Below are 15,287 nucleotides of genomic sequence, written 5' to 3'. Positions count from 1 at the left end.
GCGGCAAGTTCATCCGTCTTGGTCCTGAAAAGAACGCCTTTACTGTGAAAAACAAAACTGTTCACAGTGGACGTGTGGCTAGCTCAGCGACGGTTGGAGGATTGTAAGCCCTGAGCATACAGAGCATACGGGCCAATCAGGGCAGCCATGAGCTTGGCTTACTGGGATGCAGTCTTCAACAATCTCAAGGATGTAATGGAAGACAAACTGGCTGCTGATGCTAGCCGGATATCCCCTATAGACGTCGTAAGTTGTTGATTGTCTGATTTACTAGTCAGTGCTGGATTGTTCGCAATGGATCGGCTCAGGCCAACGATACATTCTGCCAGCAAATCCTGATCTTTTTCTACACATTTCTTGACCAAGACCCAACCTTCATTTATTTGCAGAGTCTAAAGGAGAAGGCTCTATTTCCAGCATACGCAACTGACGCGTCAAGTATCTCCCGATGCTATTTGTATGCCAGAAATCGGGTGCTGGCCATGTTTATCTCAAACCCGTTAACGTACCTCCGGGTTGAAGATGTGCGAAAGCAATTGGATTTCTTGCCCGTCTCGATGGTGCAAGATGCGTATAACTTCTGTTTACGGCAGGTATGTTTGACAATTATCTGGTCGTTGAAACACAGCAACGCAAATGGTTAGCCTGAGAACCAAAAACGCTTACATCGTCCTTGTGAATACTCTTTACTTTGTAGCGACTTATAAACTTTGGCCTCGTAAACATATCTCCGCAACTACCCATAAACGGCCAAAAACGAAGACCCAAGATCGTAATCATTGGATCTGGAATCGCTGGATTATCGACTGCCCTCGAACTCCAAACTCTGTTCCATAACCGGCCCGATATAAGTCCTGATATAACGATATTGGAGGGGAGACAGAGATCTGGTGGACGCATTTATACGTTTCCGCTACTTTCGAAACCGATGAGCACCTTGGGATTGGATGATGGTGTGAGAGAGCCTGCTTGTGTTGAGCTTGGTGAGTGAGACGAAAAAAACGAAATGTTCTAGGTAGAGTATTCGCGTCTGACACAATCGTTCTGTTCCCTATGCTTTAGCTGCTCAGATTGTCACGGGTTTTGGTAGAGGTAATACCGTTTAGAAGAGCAACAATATCGTAAACTCATCGCATTATGGCAAATATGCTGACTTTGTATTTCTCCTCAGGAAACCCATTGGCTGTGATACTCAGAAGTCAACTAGGGGTTGAACTACACTACACACGAGGCAGAGGACCAGAAGATTGTCCGTTGTATGATTATGATGGAGCACGAGTCAATGACGATAAAGACAAGGAGATTGAGGTACGAGTCACTTTCAGTGACAGAATGCTGGTTTTTTTCTCTACATTTCTCTCAAATCTTCCAAATTCCTAGCTACTATTCAACGCATGTCTCGAAAAAGCATGCCAAACAATCTTGCTCGACGACGGAACACCACAATTAACGAACGATGATCGAGATACAATCCGATCGACCCAACATGGTGTTGAAGCACCATCTCTTGGTGCGATGATTCAATACTGGTTGGAACGTGATCCCAAGTTCCGATATATGACACATACGGATCATCGGTTGTTTTCGTGGCATGTTGCGCATCTAGAGTTTGCAAATGCTACTACGCTAGAGTCTTTGTCGTTGCATCATTGGGATCAGGTGAGATGGGTCAGAGTTGACGAGCTTGAGCATGCAGTTCTCCTCCACGAGAATGTGCAAGTGATTTTTTTTGGTTTACGAGCTCAGACAGTCACAACAGTCCCCCGCTGATTGTTTTCTAAAACCTAGGACGACGAGTATGGGTTCACGGGTTTCCACGCCATGATAAAAGGTGGTTTCTCGCAGTTGCCCGTTTCCTATGTCGAGAGGCTGAAGGAGTCGATACATTATAACAAGACTGTAGATAAGATTAGCTGGAAGGATGCTGGTATGGTTGATGTTAGTTGTACCGATGGAACCATTTTGGAGTGTGATGCTGTGGTGAGTGGAATCTCAAATTGTGTATTAGAAGATAAAACCTTGAAGATTTTTTTGACCACCCCACTCACTGAGTTTTCCTTCCTGGCCAAAAGGTGGTGACTGCACCCCTGGGCTCTCTCAAATCAGGAATGATTGAATTCGAACCACCTCTAAGCATCTGTGCATCGCACAAAGCAGCAGCAATCACAAATCTCGGATTTGGACTGCTCAACAAAGTCATCATGGTCTTTCCCCGACAGTTCTGGAGGACGGATATAGATTCGTTTGGATACTTGAACGAGGCAGTCTCACATAGTCCAGAAGAGTATTCCAGGAGTCGTGGTATATCATTCCATATTTGGAATTGGACGAATATTAATGGTATGCCAGTACTGGTTGCTTTCATTTCTGGGAAGGCTGCGTTGGAGCTTGAGCAGGTTTCTGATCAGGTAGGTTATATGTTGGAGTTGGTGGTTTAGTGAGTGTGTTGCCAATTCAGGACATGTGCGTTCGATGTTATGTTGACTTTATTTCACTAGGTGATTGTTGAAAAGTTGATGAACATTCTTACCGCCATACATCGTGATCAAGCACCAATACCAAAACCCATCGAGTCTGTTATTACGAGGTGGTCGAAAGATCCTTATGCGAGAGGGAGTTATAGTTCGATCTCACCTCGTGCAACAGGTAAACTAGAGCCAAAAAAAAAGATAATTTGGCTCTGTTTATGACTAGGCTTGCCCATTTTGCAAAACATGAATCTTGAATGCTGAATGGTTGATTCACTAGGTCAAGATTATGATCATATGGCTGCTACCATAGCTGGCAAGATCTTTTGGGCTGGAGAGCATACGAATAGGCAGTATCCCGCTTCAGGTAGATACATCCACGGTTCGAGTGTCGAGAATTCGACATATTTATGTGACCATATTTGTTTTTGCTTTAGTGCATGGAGCACTCTTAAGTGGAATGCGAGTAGCCACATCAATAGCAGATATCATGATGGCATCCATCAGACCTGCATGGATGGGTGAACCTAAAAGAGTACTTGGAAATGCATCAAGTTGTCCAAGACCCGATTGTGGAGTGGACCTTCCTCCGCATGTGAGTTTGCTACAGACGACCAAAAAACAATTATCAGATTCGGAGTATTAACTGAAGTTTATGTTTTTAGATCAGCGTCTTCTCGCATCTCCAAGACCACGTAAAACAAGAACAACAGGCCCATCAACAACAACGTGCTCCTGAAGCTATGAAACCACGAAACGAATTCGTGAAATCACCCATTCAAATCAAACTAGAAACACTACAACGCCGATCAATCACGAAAATAGACACATCAGCACCCCCAACAATCAAATTAACTCAACCAAAACCAAGACAATCTGATAAAGTAGAAGCGCCACGCCCAACAGTCAAATTATCCGAACCAAGGCCGACTAGTAAACACTCATCAGACAAGATAGACAAACTAGCACTACGACAAATCAGCCTCGCTACTGAACCAAGATCTAGACAGTCAACTGACCCAATTCCCAATATTCCGACACCACCTGCAAGTTATAATCACGTCAAGTGTGAGAATGACGTGTCTAAATCGAATGGAGTCCATGAAAGTAATCAGAATAACGGTAGTAGAAAAGTGAGTGGTAGAGGTGATATGCCAGTAACCAATGGAGCTACTGCTAATGGGAGAAGTAGCACTACATCGCCAACATCCACTGTTAGAAAGGGACCGGATTCTGATGCTGATTCTGTTGTGGTGAAAGTACCTAAACGTGCTCGTTTGGTGTGGAATGATGAGGATCATGGTGGTAGGAGAAACTGACGGGATAGTTGATCTATCAGGCAGATTGAGGTTTGTTTTGTTGGTGTATATAGAGAGAGAGTATTGTCACATAGAAACCATCATCGTGTTGTAAAATCTTGTACAAAAACAAGGCAAACCATTCATCATATTGTAGCATCAAGGTTCCAATTTATTAGAGATTGTTGAAACCAAAAAGAAGAGAGGTACAGATATTACGAATGCTCCGTTCACAGTCGTGCACCACCACCACGAGACGTCGGATGAGGAATTAAACCCTTTCCTGGATTATCTCGTAATAGTCTCCTTAGAATCTTGCCTATGAAGACACCAAAAAAAGGGGAAGTTACTTGGCGAGAATGGAACCACTCCCACAATCAAACCAACTTCAACACTACATACCTGACGGACTCTTTTCAATCGCATCCACAAAGCATATCCCACCTCTGAGCTTCTTATGTGGCGCTACTTGGTCATCGACAAACTTGAACAAGTCTGCTGCCAACGTTGGGGTGTGTTTACCTGCTTTGGCGACTACGAAAGCTCTTGGTAATTCTCCTGCGAAACATGACGAGGGGACGTTGAGATTTGCTTACGTTGGAGAAGAAGAAAGAAAAAGGTGGAACTCGTAATGGAAATGGCATTGAACATCACTTTTGCACCCACACGTACCCGCTGCAGCATCAGGGAATGGAATAACAGCAGCATCGGCTATTGCTGGGTGGGATATGAGGAGGGCTTCGAGTTCTGCTGGTGCGACTATTAGTGTGTTTTGAAAAATTTAGTTTCCTTTGTGAAGCCAAACGCCATCTTCTTTTGTTACTGTTCCTCCTTCCGTTTCATACCTTGCAGACCATTATACTTGATTAATTCTACAGTGAAAGGGTTTGGATTAAGCTCATTTATCGCTTTTGTGTTCGTGCTTTTCTGACACTCCAAAAAGTGAAAGACCAACTCCCGAGCAATACCTTTCAGTCGATCCACAACGTATATATGACCATTTGCAGCAATGTAACCACTGGTGAAAGAAAACGTTTGTGGAGGAACACTGGTCGGATGTCGACTTTTTCAAAATCACAACCGTCAAGAGGACACAAGGACGTTGCGTCTGGCCACACTTACATATCTCCAGTCCGAAACCACCCTTCGTTGTCGATTGATTCTCGAGTAGCCTTGGTATTCTACAAACCAGACAGGTGGTTTAATTTCAGCCCACGATACTCCAAGGAACAACTTTGTTGTGAATATTTTGCTCACATTCCAGTAGCCTCTCATGGTGTTGGCTAAAAACGACATGGCATCAGCCACAGCATTCAACAAACTTGATCAACTCGCAATGTGTGCACAAACATACGTCCTCGATGCCAAATCTCTCCCTCTTGATCATAGTCTAGTTCTATTCCAGTTTCGGGATGTACGATTTTAATCTCCTGAGGAAAAGAGGATAAGCGTATTAGCGCAAGGAGTTGAGCGAAAAGAGAACCGACAAGATGGCCATTCTCCATACCACTGATGGGATTAGTTTGCCAGAAGCACCAGGAACAATACAGTCCATGGGCGTTATAGTTGCCGTGGGACTGGTTTCGCTTAATCCCCAGCTGGACACATAGGGAGTGGATTCAAGGTCAGACAATACGAACATCTGTATGCTTCCAATCAAGCCAAGATTTTTGCTCACCCTAACATTTCAAAATGAGACGTAAGATTTCGAAACTAGGATACATATGTCAAAATAGCTCACCTTGTAGGATATCCGGTTTGCCAGGTAATCGTGCCTGAAAATGTCGAAAATTTGGATTTGTCAAGCCAAAAAAAAAAAGTAATATGCAACATGATTCAATGATCACCGACCTTGAATTCCAATGTCAATTCCTTTGATAACGGTGCAGCACCAGAATAAATATATCGGATTGAACTTAAATCGTATTGATCTACAATAGGATCTTTTGCTAGACCTGAAGCCAGGAGGATAAATCAGTCAGTAGCTGCAACAAAAGACTCCGTCTTTCCCAGCTTCATGAAAGTTAAATTCTATGACATACGTAAAATGATCGGAGGTACTAAAGCAGCCACCGTTATCCGGTATTTCTGCACCAAAGAGCAAAAATTTGCCAGGTCGAATTTAGGAACGATTAGGAGCGGGATGGTTCTGTATGTGGCTAATGAGGAGGGAAAAATCATTCGACTTAATCTAATGCAATCTAACTTGTCGAATTAATTTAAAAGCTCTCACCATCGTGTAGTACTCGTACTCTACAGCAACAAAGAAGGGTGACAGTTAGATTGCCTTGCAAAGATGTATAAAAAGCTTCCAAAACATGGGTTAGTCGCTTATTATATGGGAAATGGTCACTTACAATCCGTAAATGTGGTAGAAGGGCAACACGCCGACCCATCTGTCATTAGACCAGTCCAGATACATCTTTTCCATATCGTATTGCTGAATGACGTTTGCGACAATGTTGCGATGTGTCAGTTCGACACCTCTAGCAGAAAAAAGAGAGAGAATTACAATTGGAACTTGTTTGAGACAACACTGCACCACACCCTCTGACTACGTACTTTGCACGCCCGGTAGTGCCACTAGAATAAACAAGATAGCAAGGTTGATTCCATACTTGCTCACGAGTATACACGTATCGGGGCGGAATCTGCGTCGAAAACACGTCCTGAATCCGCTTTTGAGCGCCAGCCCATGAATCACCCAGCAGCAATATTCTAGCATCAGGAATTCCAGCCTCCTTGCACGCACTCATCGCCGTAGGCAACGAGTCAGGCACAGTATTGACAATCGTGGCACCCGAATCCTTCAGTTGGTACGTCAACTCCGGAACTGTGTATGTCGGGTTTGCGGTAGTGGTGATTCCGCCTTGCCGACTAACGGCAAAGAGAACTGTAGCATAGTCGATGTGATTTGGCGAAAAAACGAGTACGACATCGCCAGGTTTGAAGTTGTAGTTCTTGACTAGACCAGCGGCGAAGAGTTCGATGCGCTCTACTAGTTGGCCGAATGTACGTGATTCTCCAGTGGTGGCATCGATTAGAGCTACCTTGTCTTTTTTGGGAGCTTGAGCGCACTATAATGTAAAGAGATGTGTTAGCATACAGTGTTTTACAGGTGGTTTTTTGTCGTTGAAAATTGGCAGACTTGAACGTTTCGTATATGATAAATGGTAGATTGGGTTGGATACTCTTCTCGATGCTCATCCTCATGCAAAACATCGTTTGCGACAAACTTGTGGTGTTTTGAGTACCTTTGTTCCTTCGATTAGGAACGAGTACACGTCGGCATCAGCCGGTATGATACTGTCTGGAAATGAACTTCTGAATATGACCATGATTTGAGTTCCACCGTTGGAAAGCGACTAAAATGCTTCGAATTGTTGTACGCTCCTGAAAGAATTCGTGATTTTGGCACCCACCAGATTGCAAGCCAGAGGGAGGATGAGGACGGTAATTGTTGGCATCGGAGGTATGTCAGAGCTTGCAAAATTATATCGATCTAGTCTCTGTTTAAAGCTTGTATATTCGTGTTATGTTTATCTGCTTGCACATATCGTATGACAACTGACAGCTTTGTCTCGCACTTTAGGGGCATCGTGTAGTGGAAAATCAACGTTATCCGAATGGTATTTATGATTCTGCACTCTATGTGTGTGTGTCAGATCATTCAAAACATCAACCACTTTGCCCCACTTCTGCCAGGCTTACGAGGATCTTCGCAAACTCAGCCATTTATCACATGGATAAGCATTTCAAAGCTGGTAAAATCACTAGATATGTAGATTGGTCGGGCTTTTCGCTTCATCACGCAACACAAACCCACACAATTTCGCTGCCTGTTGCGACATAGACTCCTATATTCCAGTCAAAAACGGTATCCAGGACTGGGACTGTGCAGAGGCAATAGACTTTGATGCCTTTGTAGCTGATCTAGAACGATTACCCACACTGCCCGTCGAACATATCCTCAACCCAAACCGACCAGTCATATCCGACAGTCAAGTCTCACCTACTACTCTACAATCTCTTCAATCGCTCGTTGAGAAATCATTGCTGAATAAACCGCCGACGCGGTTCTGGTTCTTGGATGGGTTTCTGTTATATGTACGACTTTTCTGTATGACTTTGATTCTCGAGAGGTCGTGTCTCATATTTCCGTCTCTCTTAGTGTGATAAACGAGTGATAAACTTGATGGACATCAAAATCGCACTACATACGAGATATGAGGAGTTGAAGCGTAGGAGAGGACTGCGAGCAGGTATGCTAATATTCTCCGAATGTTTTTTTTATCGAGTCCCTAAGCTGGCATTACTCACTAGGATATCAGACAATTGAAGGATATTGGCCTGAGCCACCAGGATACTTTGATAATTACGTATGGCCTGGTTACCTCAAGTACAACATACCGATATTGAGAGCTACTGGTGAGCTACCTGAAACCAAGGCGGATGAAACACAAGAAGGTGCAGAAGAAGTAGTACAGGAGGTCGCAGATTTAGAGATTTTCAATACTGAAGTCTCATCAGTTGAAGAAGTGGTCAAACAGTCTGTTCATTGCATCATGAAGCATTTGGAAAAGTGTTGATATAGAATCTCATACAACAATTCAATCACCAGTAAATACACAAGAGTTGTAATTCACGATCATTGTAAGGTTCAACGGTATATTACGAGCTAGAAGGCTAACATTTTACATGGTACCCCCCAAATCCATCATGCACTCTGCTATCTTACACCACAATTACTTCAACAACCGTACTAGACTATGATACCCTGCCTTCTCAGCAATCTGCAAGGCTGTCATTCCCGATTTATTCGCTTTACTTTTATCAGCACCCTTATTAACCAAGAGAGTAACCAAGTTGACAGCATTCTCTTTAGTTGCTTCATGCAATGGAGTATTGCCCGAATTATCTGCTATATTCACGCTAGCTCCAAGCTCCAACAATGTCTCTACAGTCTGTAAGGCCTTGTTGCTAATGGCAAGATGTAAAGGCGTACAACCATCTGCATCTCTATCATCAAGATCAGCTCCATAATATTTCCCCAGCCTAATCATATCAGACTTGATGCGGTCTCCTGTAAATGAGCTGATTGCGACTACGTGCAGACACGATCGATTAGAAGTTACTCGTGCTTTGATATTAGCTCCCGCATCTAGCAGCATCCTAGCAATGATGGTCCTTCCATGCCAAAAGGCCCACAACAAAGCTGTTGCGTCAAACATTTCAAACGACGTCCCAAGTGGCTGCACCACCTCTGTGTCCTGCCCATACTCTAATATCACCTTGATTAATTCCGGTTGATTATATACGACACCCACAATCAATGGGGTCAGGACGTACGGTAGCCAAACCCCCATATACGACAACTCCAAGTTGACTCTCCTATCTCTACACGGAGGGTATCTCGGGAGTAACAGAGCAACTACATTTGAATATCCTCGTATCCAGGCGATATCTAATGGGGTTAGATTTGGAGTTCGAATACCATCTGCTTCCATTCCCTCCGACTCTGCGGCACGTTCGGCGTCAGCCCCGACATTGATAAGATACGCAACGCTATTCTCAGCTCCAAGCATGGCAGCACCAAAGAGGGAGGTACCAGAGCTGCCAGAGATTTTACTCATACAGTCTACATCCACTCCTTTTGATAAAAGTAGCTGGATGACTTCAACAGAATCTCCTATCGCCGCATAACCGAGCGGATGCACCTTCCCTTCCCCGAGTGCGGAAGGACTCACTCCACTGTCAAGCAACCACCTAACTATATGTATATGACCCTTTTCACAAGCCAGGTCGATAGGCCTGACACACGTGGTGTTCCAGAATGCGTCTCTATAGTCTATTCCTTCGGCGTCTACCAAAGCTCCAGCCATAATTAGAGCTTTTACAGTATCGAGAGAGCCAAAGGAGCAGGCATGGTGAAGTGGACTGCGATTTTGGTCGTCGACCAAATTGGGATTTGCTGCAAGGCTCAATAAATACGTGACTATATCGATAGATCCATACTGACACGCCACGAGCAACAGAGTCTTGTTGCCGCATTCTGGATATTTTTGGTTTATATCAATCGACGGGTTTGCAAGTAGCACTTGTTTGAACTCTCCAAAATTGTCCAGTCTTGCAGCATTCATAAGTTCATCCTAAATAAGTTAAATCTTGTTAGAATACTTAGTTTCCGGCCACTTGAAAGTACAGCGGAGGTGTCACCATATGTGATTCTTCCAATTTGACTCTACGACGGGCACGTTCAAGACCAACTTGAAGGTTGATGGCACCCGTCGATACTGAATCATAGTTGTGAGACCTGTAAGCTTCAGTCACATCAGTTTTGCCCTCCAAGTCGACTCCGTAACGACAAAGCACACCGAGAGAATTGGACGAGGTAGATAAGATGCACGCTTGCATGGGAGTGAGATTGTCGCCTTCTTTCCCGTTCACTGGAGCACCACCATACGCCAAAAGAGCCTCAACGATACCTTCATTGTCGGATACGATAGCCTCCACCAAAATGGTTGATTTGAAGAATTTGACAGCTTCCGCAGCATTCAATAGACTTGGGCCGCCACCGACTTTTAATATATGAGTAATCGCACGAGGGAGATTTTTCAATACGGCTACGATCAGCATTGCACTACCATAGTTTTGGAGTGCACCAACTAGAGTGGTAGTCAACTCCTTGTCTAGCTCCTGAATACCATCTAGATGATCTGCCCAATGAGAGAGAGCATAGCTAATGTGCGTAGGAGTAGCGGGAGCCACAATTCCTCGAAGCGGTTCTATTTGCCCGGGAATGCTTGCTAATCTCAAAGTCGATGGCAGAGCAAGCAGACACATTCTGGCAATATATGACTCAGCCAGCTGTCTATCTATATAAAATGGCGAGGCCTCTCCATTACAACGGGTGCTCGAAGTAATAAAATCGGCAACCGACTTGTGCATCAGCTGTACGGACGATTTCGACATTATGAGCAACGATTCTATTCGAGCTACATTGAGTTTGATTGGAATTGACGGAATGTCTAATAAGGAAGACATTTGATCGATTGACATTGGCGTTCGAAGTGCAACCAGCGCTCCAGCTAGTTTGGTATACAGCTGTATTGCTGATTGTGGGACTCCTTTAAAGCCAGAAACCAATGCTCTAGAATATATGGTGTCCATTCGATCTTCATCATTTCCAAGAGTTCGTTCTTCCAGCTCGGCAATGGTTTCGCTGGGATCGTTGGACCTATCCATTTCATCACAAGCAAGATACAACCATACAAAGAGTCCATGAGCCATTGCAGCTAATTTATCGGCAAGAGAGTCAACACTAGCAGCCGATTCCAAAACATGACGCAGACGGTTCATCCGGTACGTTGCATATAGTTTTATGTCATTCAGATTTTCGGTGGCTTCTAGGGTCATCATTCGTGGTTTATAGTCCGACAATTGCTTTCGTAGATCATGTATTGGCCGACTGGTTACAAATACGGAAATATTTTTGGGGAGGAGTGCAAATTGTCTTCCAAGTGTTTGTAGAAACTCTCGCCGAAGCTTGCTTCCTTCTACAGCACATTCATCCAGTGCGTCTAGCAGTATAACAGCTTTATCACCACGGTATTTAGATAATGGTTTAGCTATAAGTTGGTTGAATTGAAGGCCAATCGACGACGCATTGATCAAAAAGTTCGGTTCGGCTTCATGTAGCTCTTTAAGCACCTGTTTCATATCAGGATCAAAAGACGCCAGCTGAAATGCCCATGTGGCAAGTACACGTAGCGGGTCATTACGAGCGATTTCGTCAAATTTACAAAAGAAGTGGGCTGCCAATTGATTTCTTTGTTGGAGTTTATCAGCGAAGGAGCCAGCGACTACTGATTTCCCCACTCCTGCTACACCAGAGAGCCAGTATACACGTGGCTGGTCCACACTGTCCTTCCATTCCGTCAACTCATCCAAGAGCCAGCCTCGAGTAGATTCGAGTCTCTTCTCCTTTAGCGTAAACGTCGTCAGTCTAAAATCGGTTGGAGTGAGCCATGCCTTCAAGGTAGATAGATCTTGGCTACTGGAATCCATTGGATTGGAGTTCGAACTACTGGCCACCGATATTGGCTCTTTCGTTATGCCAGATGACCGGGCTGTGCTTGACTGAGTCTCGGCCACTGTTTGACCAACCACTGCTTCCAATGCTGCCATTGGCACCATTCCATATTGATCAGCAGATTGCGAGTATCCATGAGCCCAGCCTGTTGAGATGAAGATGCTGTCAGCAGGTGATGCACAATCAACGCGTCATCGGTGTACAATTTACCATCAACAAAGGTCTCGTTCACAATGATGATGTCTCCCAAGTTGAGCAGCAATTCATCTGGTTCACGGGGAGTATACGCTAGCGTGACTTGATATTGAAAGACACGTTGTCTATTAGCAGAGTATGCTGGCTATATGGATAAAAAAGGTTTAAACTGCTTGAATACCGCCAGCATAACGATTGACAACATACAGGTTCAGCCAGATCTGCCTCCGTAGTTGGCTCTCCGTTGACCGCAGTGGAGATAGCAGAGGACGATGATGATGATCCTCCCTCGCTTTGTCCGTTAATGTCATTGCCTTGTTGTGATGATGGCGTAGTCGTAGAGATGCTTGGATTTTCTCCTCCGACAACGATGGTTGTAACGAACTGAATGGAGATTGTGTTAAAATTGATTGATCTGATTAACATGCATGTTCTTTGAGACCCTTTTTTCTTACTGGGGTTTGTGCAGATGTTGGTTTTGGTGCTTCAGGTCGGCGAGGTCTGAAGATGGCACCAATCTTGTGTTTAAATGTCTCCATAGTTGGTAACCAGCAAGAAGCGCTCCTGAAATGAACCTCACTTGTGCCCCGGTGTCAAACGGTCTTTAGGAAAAAATGTTATCCATTTAACGAACACAAACAATGAGTTGAGGCTCGTGCCTTCAAGTAAGCTTAAAAGGAGGAGATGGCGGTAGAGAGTGCATGGGACTAGACCAGGTTTCTTACGATGACTGTTTTCGTGTTTCCAAGCTCCTCCTTGATGAGCTCCTCGCTGCTTATTCCTCACTTGCGTCGGCATTGAAACATACTACTAATTTTGGACACCAGGCCACGATGATATGACTTGTACTAGGAGACACATATATAATCAATCACATGTTCAATCGCGTTTCATTTTACAGTAACCTGTAACCGATAAGCAACATAATTCATTCTATTCCAAAATTCACCAATCCAAAACTATACACATTCCAAACACCAACTTCCCCTCTGCTCTGCTATCGCGGAGTGAGAGTGACACGTAATCCCTGCCGCATTCCAATCGTAACAGCACTCTCCGGTTCCAGATCCTGATTTGGAACTAGTTCAAACGTGAATCGTTGAAGCATGGTGATCAGTGCGACTTTGAGCTCAATGAGCGCCATCTTCTGGCCAATGCATCCCATGGGTCCGCTCCTGTGTTGTGATGGGGAAACGGACGGTATGTTAACAATAAGTTCATTCAAGGCACTACAACCAAACAAAGTCATACCCGAATGGCAGATATGCATTGTGTGGTATCGGTCTTGTCCAACGATCTGGATCGAAATCACGCCCTGTAATTCCCCAAATCCAAGGAGCTGTGTGTATAGCCCAGATGTTTATAATGACTACAGACTATAAATTGAAGAACCGCGTCAGAACAATTCCACTTTCCCGAATGTCGTGACATTTGTCACAATACAAACAGAGTAGCTCTTTTGACACATACATCTTTCGGCACCATATATCCACATATTTCACTGTCTTGCCTGGGTCGACGAAGGTTGAAACCTGCTACTGTATACAAACGTTGCACTTCCTTGACAAAGTTGTCCAAATACCTAGAAAAGGTAAGGGGAGTGATAAGATGCTGTAATTGACAACGATGTAATGTGAAAAGCACTTACTTGAGCTCAGACAACATTGCCATGGTAGGTTCTCCTTTGCCCACTCGGTCATCAATCTCTGCCAGCAGTTTAGCAGTGACCGTGGGATTTTGTGCCAGGGCCATTATTGCAAACGAAATGGTGTTGCTAGTTGTTTCATGACCAGCGAAATAGAATCCCATCAGTTCATCAATCACCTCGTCAGGAGTGAATTTCTATGACATATGATTAGCGCTTTGTCGCACCGTACTAAAGTCCCAAGTAACGTACATCTTCTCCATCAGTTGATTTGGCCAGCAATCGATCCAAAACGTCCCATTCACGTTCAGGCCTCGCGACAGTGGCAGCCATTTTGGTTTGTAGCACATCAATAGCAATTTGACGAACTCGAGTCGTCTCATACTCAATATCTTTCACGGTTACGCCGAGAGGCCACCAAAACCATTTTGGTTGGTTCATCCTCTTGCCTATAGCTCCTCCAACCTTCTCAAACAGCTGGTATGTCTCGGACACATTGTCTGTAGATAACGACTTGACTACACCGAAATCTTGAGAGAACGCTACTTGTCCAATTACGTCTAGGGTTAGGCATGCAAACTCGTGATGCACGTTGTGGATGACTTTAGGACCTAGTGACGCCCAGTATTTACATAACTGTTTGGTAGATTTGATGGAGACCTCTAGGGCATGTTGCAGATGTATAGGCGAGAATGCGGGACTGAGAAGCTTCCTATGGCGATGCCATGTATCTCCACTAGGAAGACAGAACAGGGCAGATTCCATTATTTTCCTAAAGGTTACCGTCAGTACCAGTAACTACAAAGCCGAAGATTAGCTCTTACTCTGAAGCATTCTGGAACGTCCGATCTCTGTAAAATTCATGGCTATTGTTGAGTATACGATGCGCCTCATCGGGATCAGCAAGCACCTAAGCCGACACAGTATTTTAGTGAGACTTGCCGTCAAAGCACTCCTCACCAAAAACAGAGACTCAAAGTCACTTCTTCCTTACATAAATCGACTGGTTCAAAACTCTGAAATCCATGATGCGCCCATATAGCATCTGTTTCTTGAATATATAGACGGCAGCCTTGTTGTTTGCCAATGCTGAGAACGCCTCAATGTCACCGATGATGGGATATCCAGGCTAGTAGGTTTGTATAAATTCAGCAAATTCGTTGATGATGCTTGTTGCAGAAAGCGATAAGCATTGTAAAACTCACTCCTGGAGGCCTTTTGCGTTTGGCCTTCTTCATGATAATGTATACCAATGTCGCAACCACGACCGAGGTTAAAACTGTGGCGACACGTCTAGATGGATCCATGTCAATAGACTGCGTTATCAAAGGAGCCTACTTTTCTGTCGAGTTGGACAAGGTCTTCTTGTTTGCCAACGTGTGAATTCCAGCGACGGGTGAAATATTGGGGTTGATATAGTACAAATTGTGTCCCAGTTCCTGATACTGACTGCATAAAATCGTAATTCTGTTGGCTCCAAACTCCTTTTTGACCGTAAGTGATCAAGCTAAGTCTAGTTTTGTAAAGTTGTATCTTGAACAAACGCAAGACTCTTAAACAACGTCTACTACACTAGATACAGAGCAACC

At 44.3% G+C, this 15,287-nt stretch overlaps 5 protein-coding genes across 5 annotated transcripts; 2 read left to right on the top strand and 3 right to left on the bottom strand.

Annotated features, from left to right (window-relative positions):
• Positions 1-147: 147 nt before the first annotated feature.
• SmJEL517_g04593 (uncharacterized protein) lies at positions 148-3,787 on the top strand (the record flags this gene model as incomplete). The annotated part of the gene is made up of 12 exons (XM_031170521.1): positions 148-246; positions 390-593; positions 698-983; positions 1,063-1,092; positions 1,172-1,308; positions 1,381-1,659; positions 1,789-1,980; positions 2,073-2,408; positions 2,499-2,646; positions 2,749-2,835; positions 2,906-3,063; positions 3,134-3,787. 12 exons carry the CDS (start codon positions 148-150, stop codon positions 3,785-3,787), a joined length of 2,610 nt encoding a protein of 869 aa, XP_031023514.1.
• A 209-nt stretch (positions 3,788-3,996) lies between these two features.
• SmJEL517_g04592 (uncharacterized protein) lies at positions 3,997-7,104 on the bottom strand (the record flags this gene model as incomplete). The annotated part of the gene is made up of 16 exons (XM_031170520.1): positions 3,997-4,085; positions 4,169-4,324; positions 4,439-4,525; positions 4,612-4,638; positions 4,735-4,784; positions 4,889-4,947; positions 5,024-5,049; positions 5,121-5,196; positions 5,274-5,364; positions 5,508-5,541; positions 5,614-5,721; positions 5,809-5,925; positions 6,000-6,019; positions 6,124-6,252; positions 6,329-6,843; positions 7,021-7,104. The coding sequence occupies 16 exons, from the start codon at positions 7,102-7,104 to the stop codon at positions 3,997-3,999; spliced, it is 1,668 nt and encodes a 555-aa protein (XP_031023515.1).
• A 106-nt stretch (positions 7,105-7,210) lies between these two features.
• Positions 7,211-8,355, top strand: SmJEL517_g04591 (uncharacterized protein; the record flags this gene model as incomplete). The annotated part of the gene is made up of 6 exons (XM_031170519.1): positions 7,211-7,238; positions 7,359-7,395; positions 7,472-7,530; positions 7,620-7,873; positions 7,938-8,028; positions 8,090-8,355. The coding sequence occupies 6 exons, from the start codon at positions 7,211-7,213 to the stop codon at positions 8,353-8,355; spliced, it is 735 nt and encodes a 244-aa protein (XP_031023512.1).
• Positions 8,356-8,511: 156 nt separating this feature from the next.
• Positions 8,512-12,592, bottom strand: SmJEL517_g04590 (uncharacterized protein; the record flags this gene model as incomplete). The annotated part of the gene is made up of 5 exons (XM_031170518.1): positions 8,512-9,915; positions 9,983-12,003; positions 12,069-12,198; positions 12,261-12,437; positions 12,509-12,592. 5 exons carry the CDS (start codon positions 12,590-12,592, stop codon positions 8,512-8,514), a joined length of 3,816 nt encoding a protein of 1,271 aa, XP_031023513.1.
• A 458-nt stretch (positions 12,593-13,050) lies between these two features.
• SmJEL517_g04589 (uncharacterized protein) lies at positions 13,051-15,005 on the bottom strand (the record flags this gene model as incomplete). Its single annotated transcript, XM_031170517.1, has 8 exons — positions 13,051-13,228; positions 13,305-13,429; positions 13,524-13,635; positions 13,702-13,895; positions 13,951-14,470; positions 14,523-14,608; positions 14,693-14,827; positions 14,904-15,005. The coding sequence occupies 8 exons, from the start codon at positions 15,003-15,005 to the stop codon at positions 13,051-13,053; spliced, it is 1,452 nt and encodes a 483-aa protein (XP_031023495.1).
• Positions 15,006-15,287: the final 282 nt, after the last annotated feature.

This window comes from Synchytrium microbalum, assembly GCF_006535985.1.
Source record: "Synchytrium microbalum strain JEL517 chromosome Unknown SmJEL517_scf0032, whole genome shotgun sequence".
In the NCBI taxonomy this organism is placed as follows: Eukaryota; Fungi; Chytridiomycota; class Chytridiomycetes; order Synchytriales; family Synchytriaceae; genus Synchytrium; species Synchytrium microbalum.
Note: the sequence above shows the minus strand (reverse complement) of the source record. Positions and strands in the feature narration are given on the sequence as shown.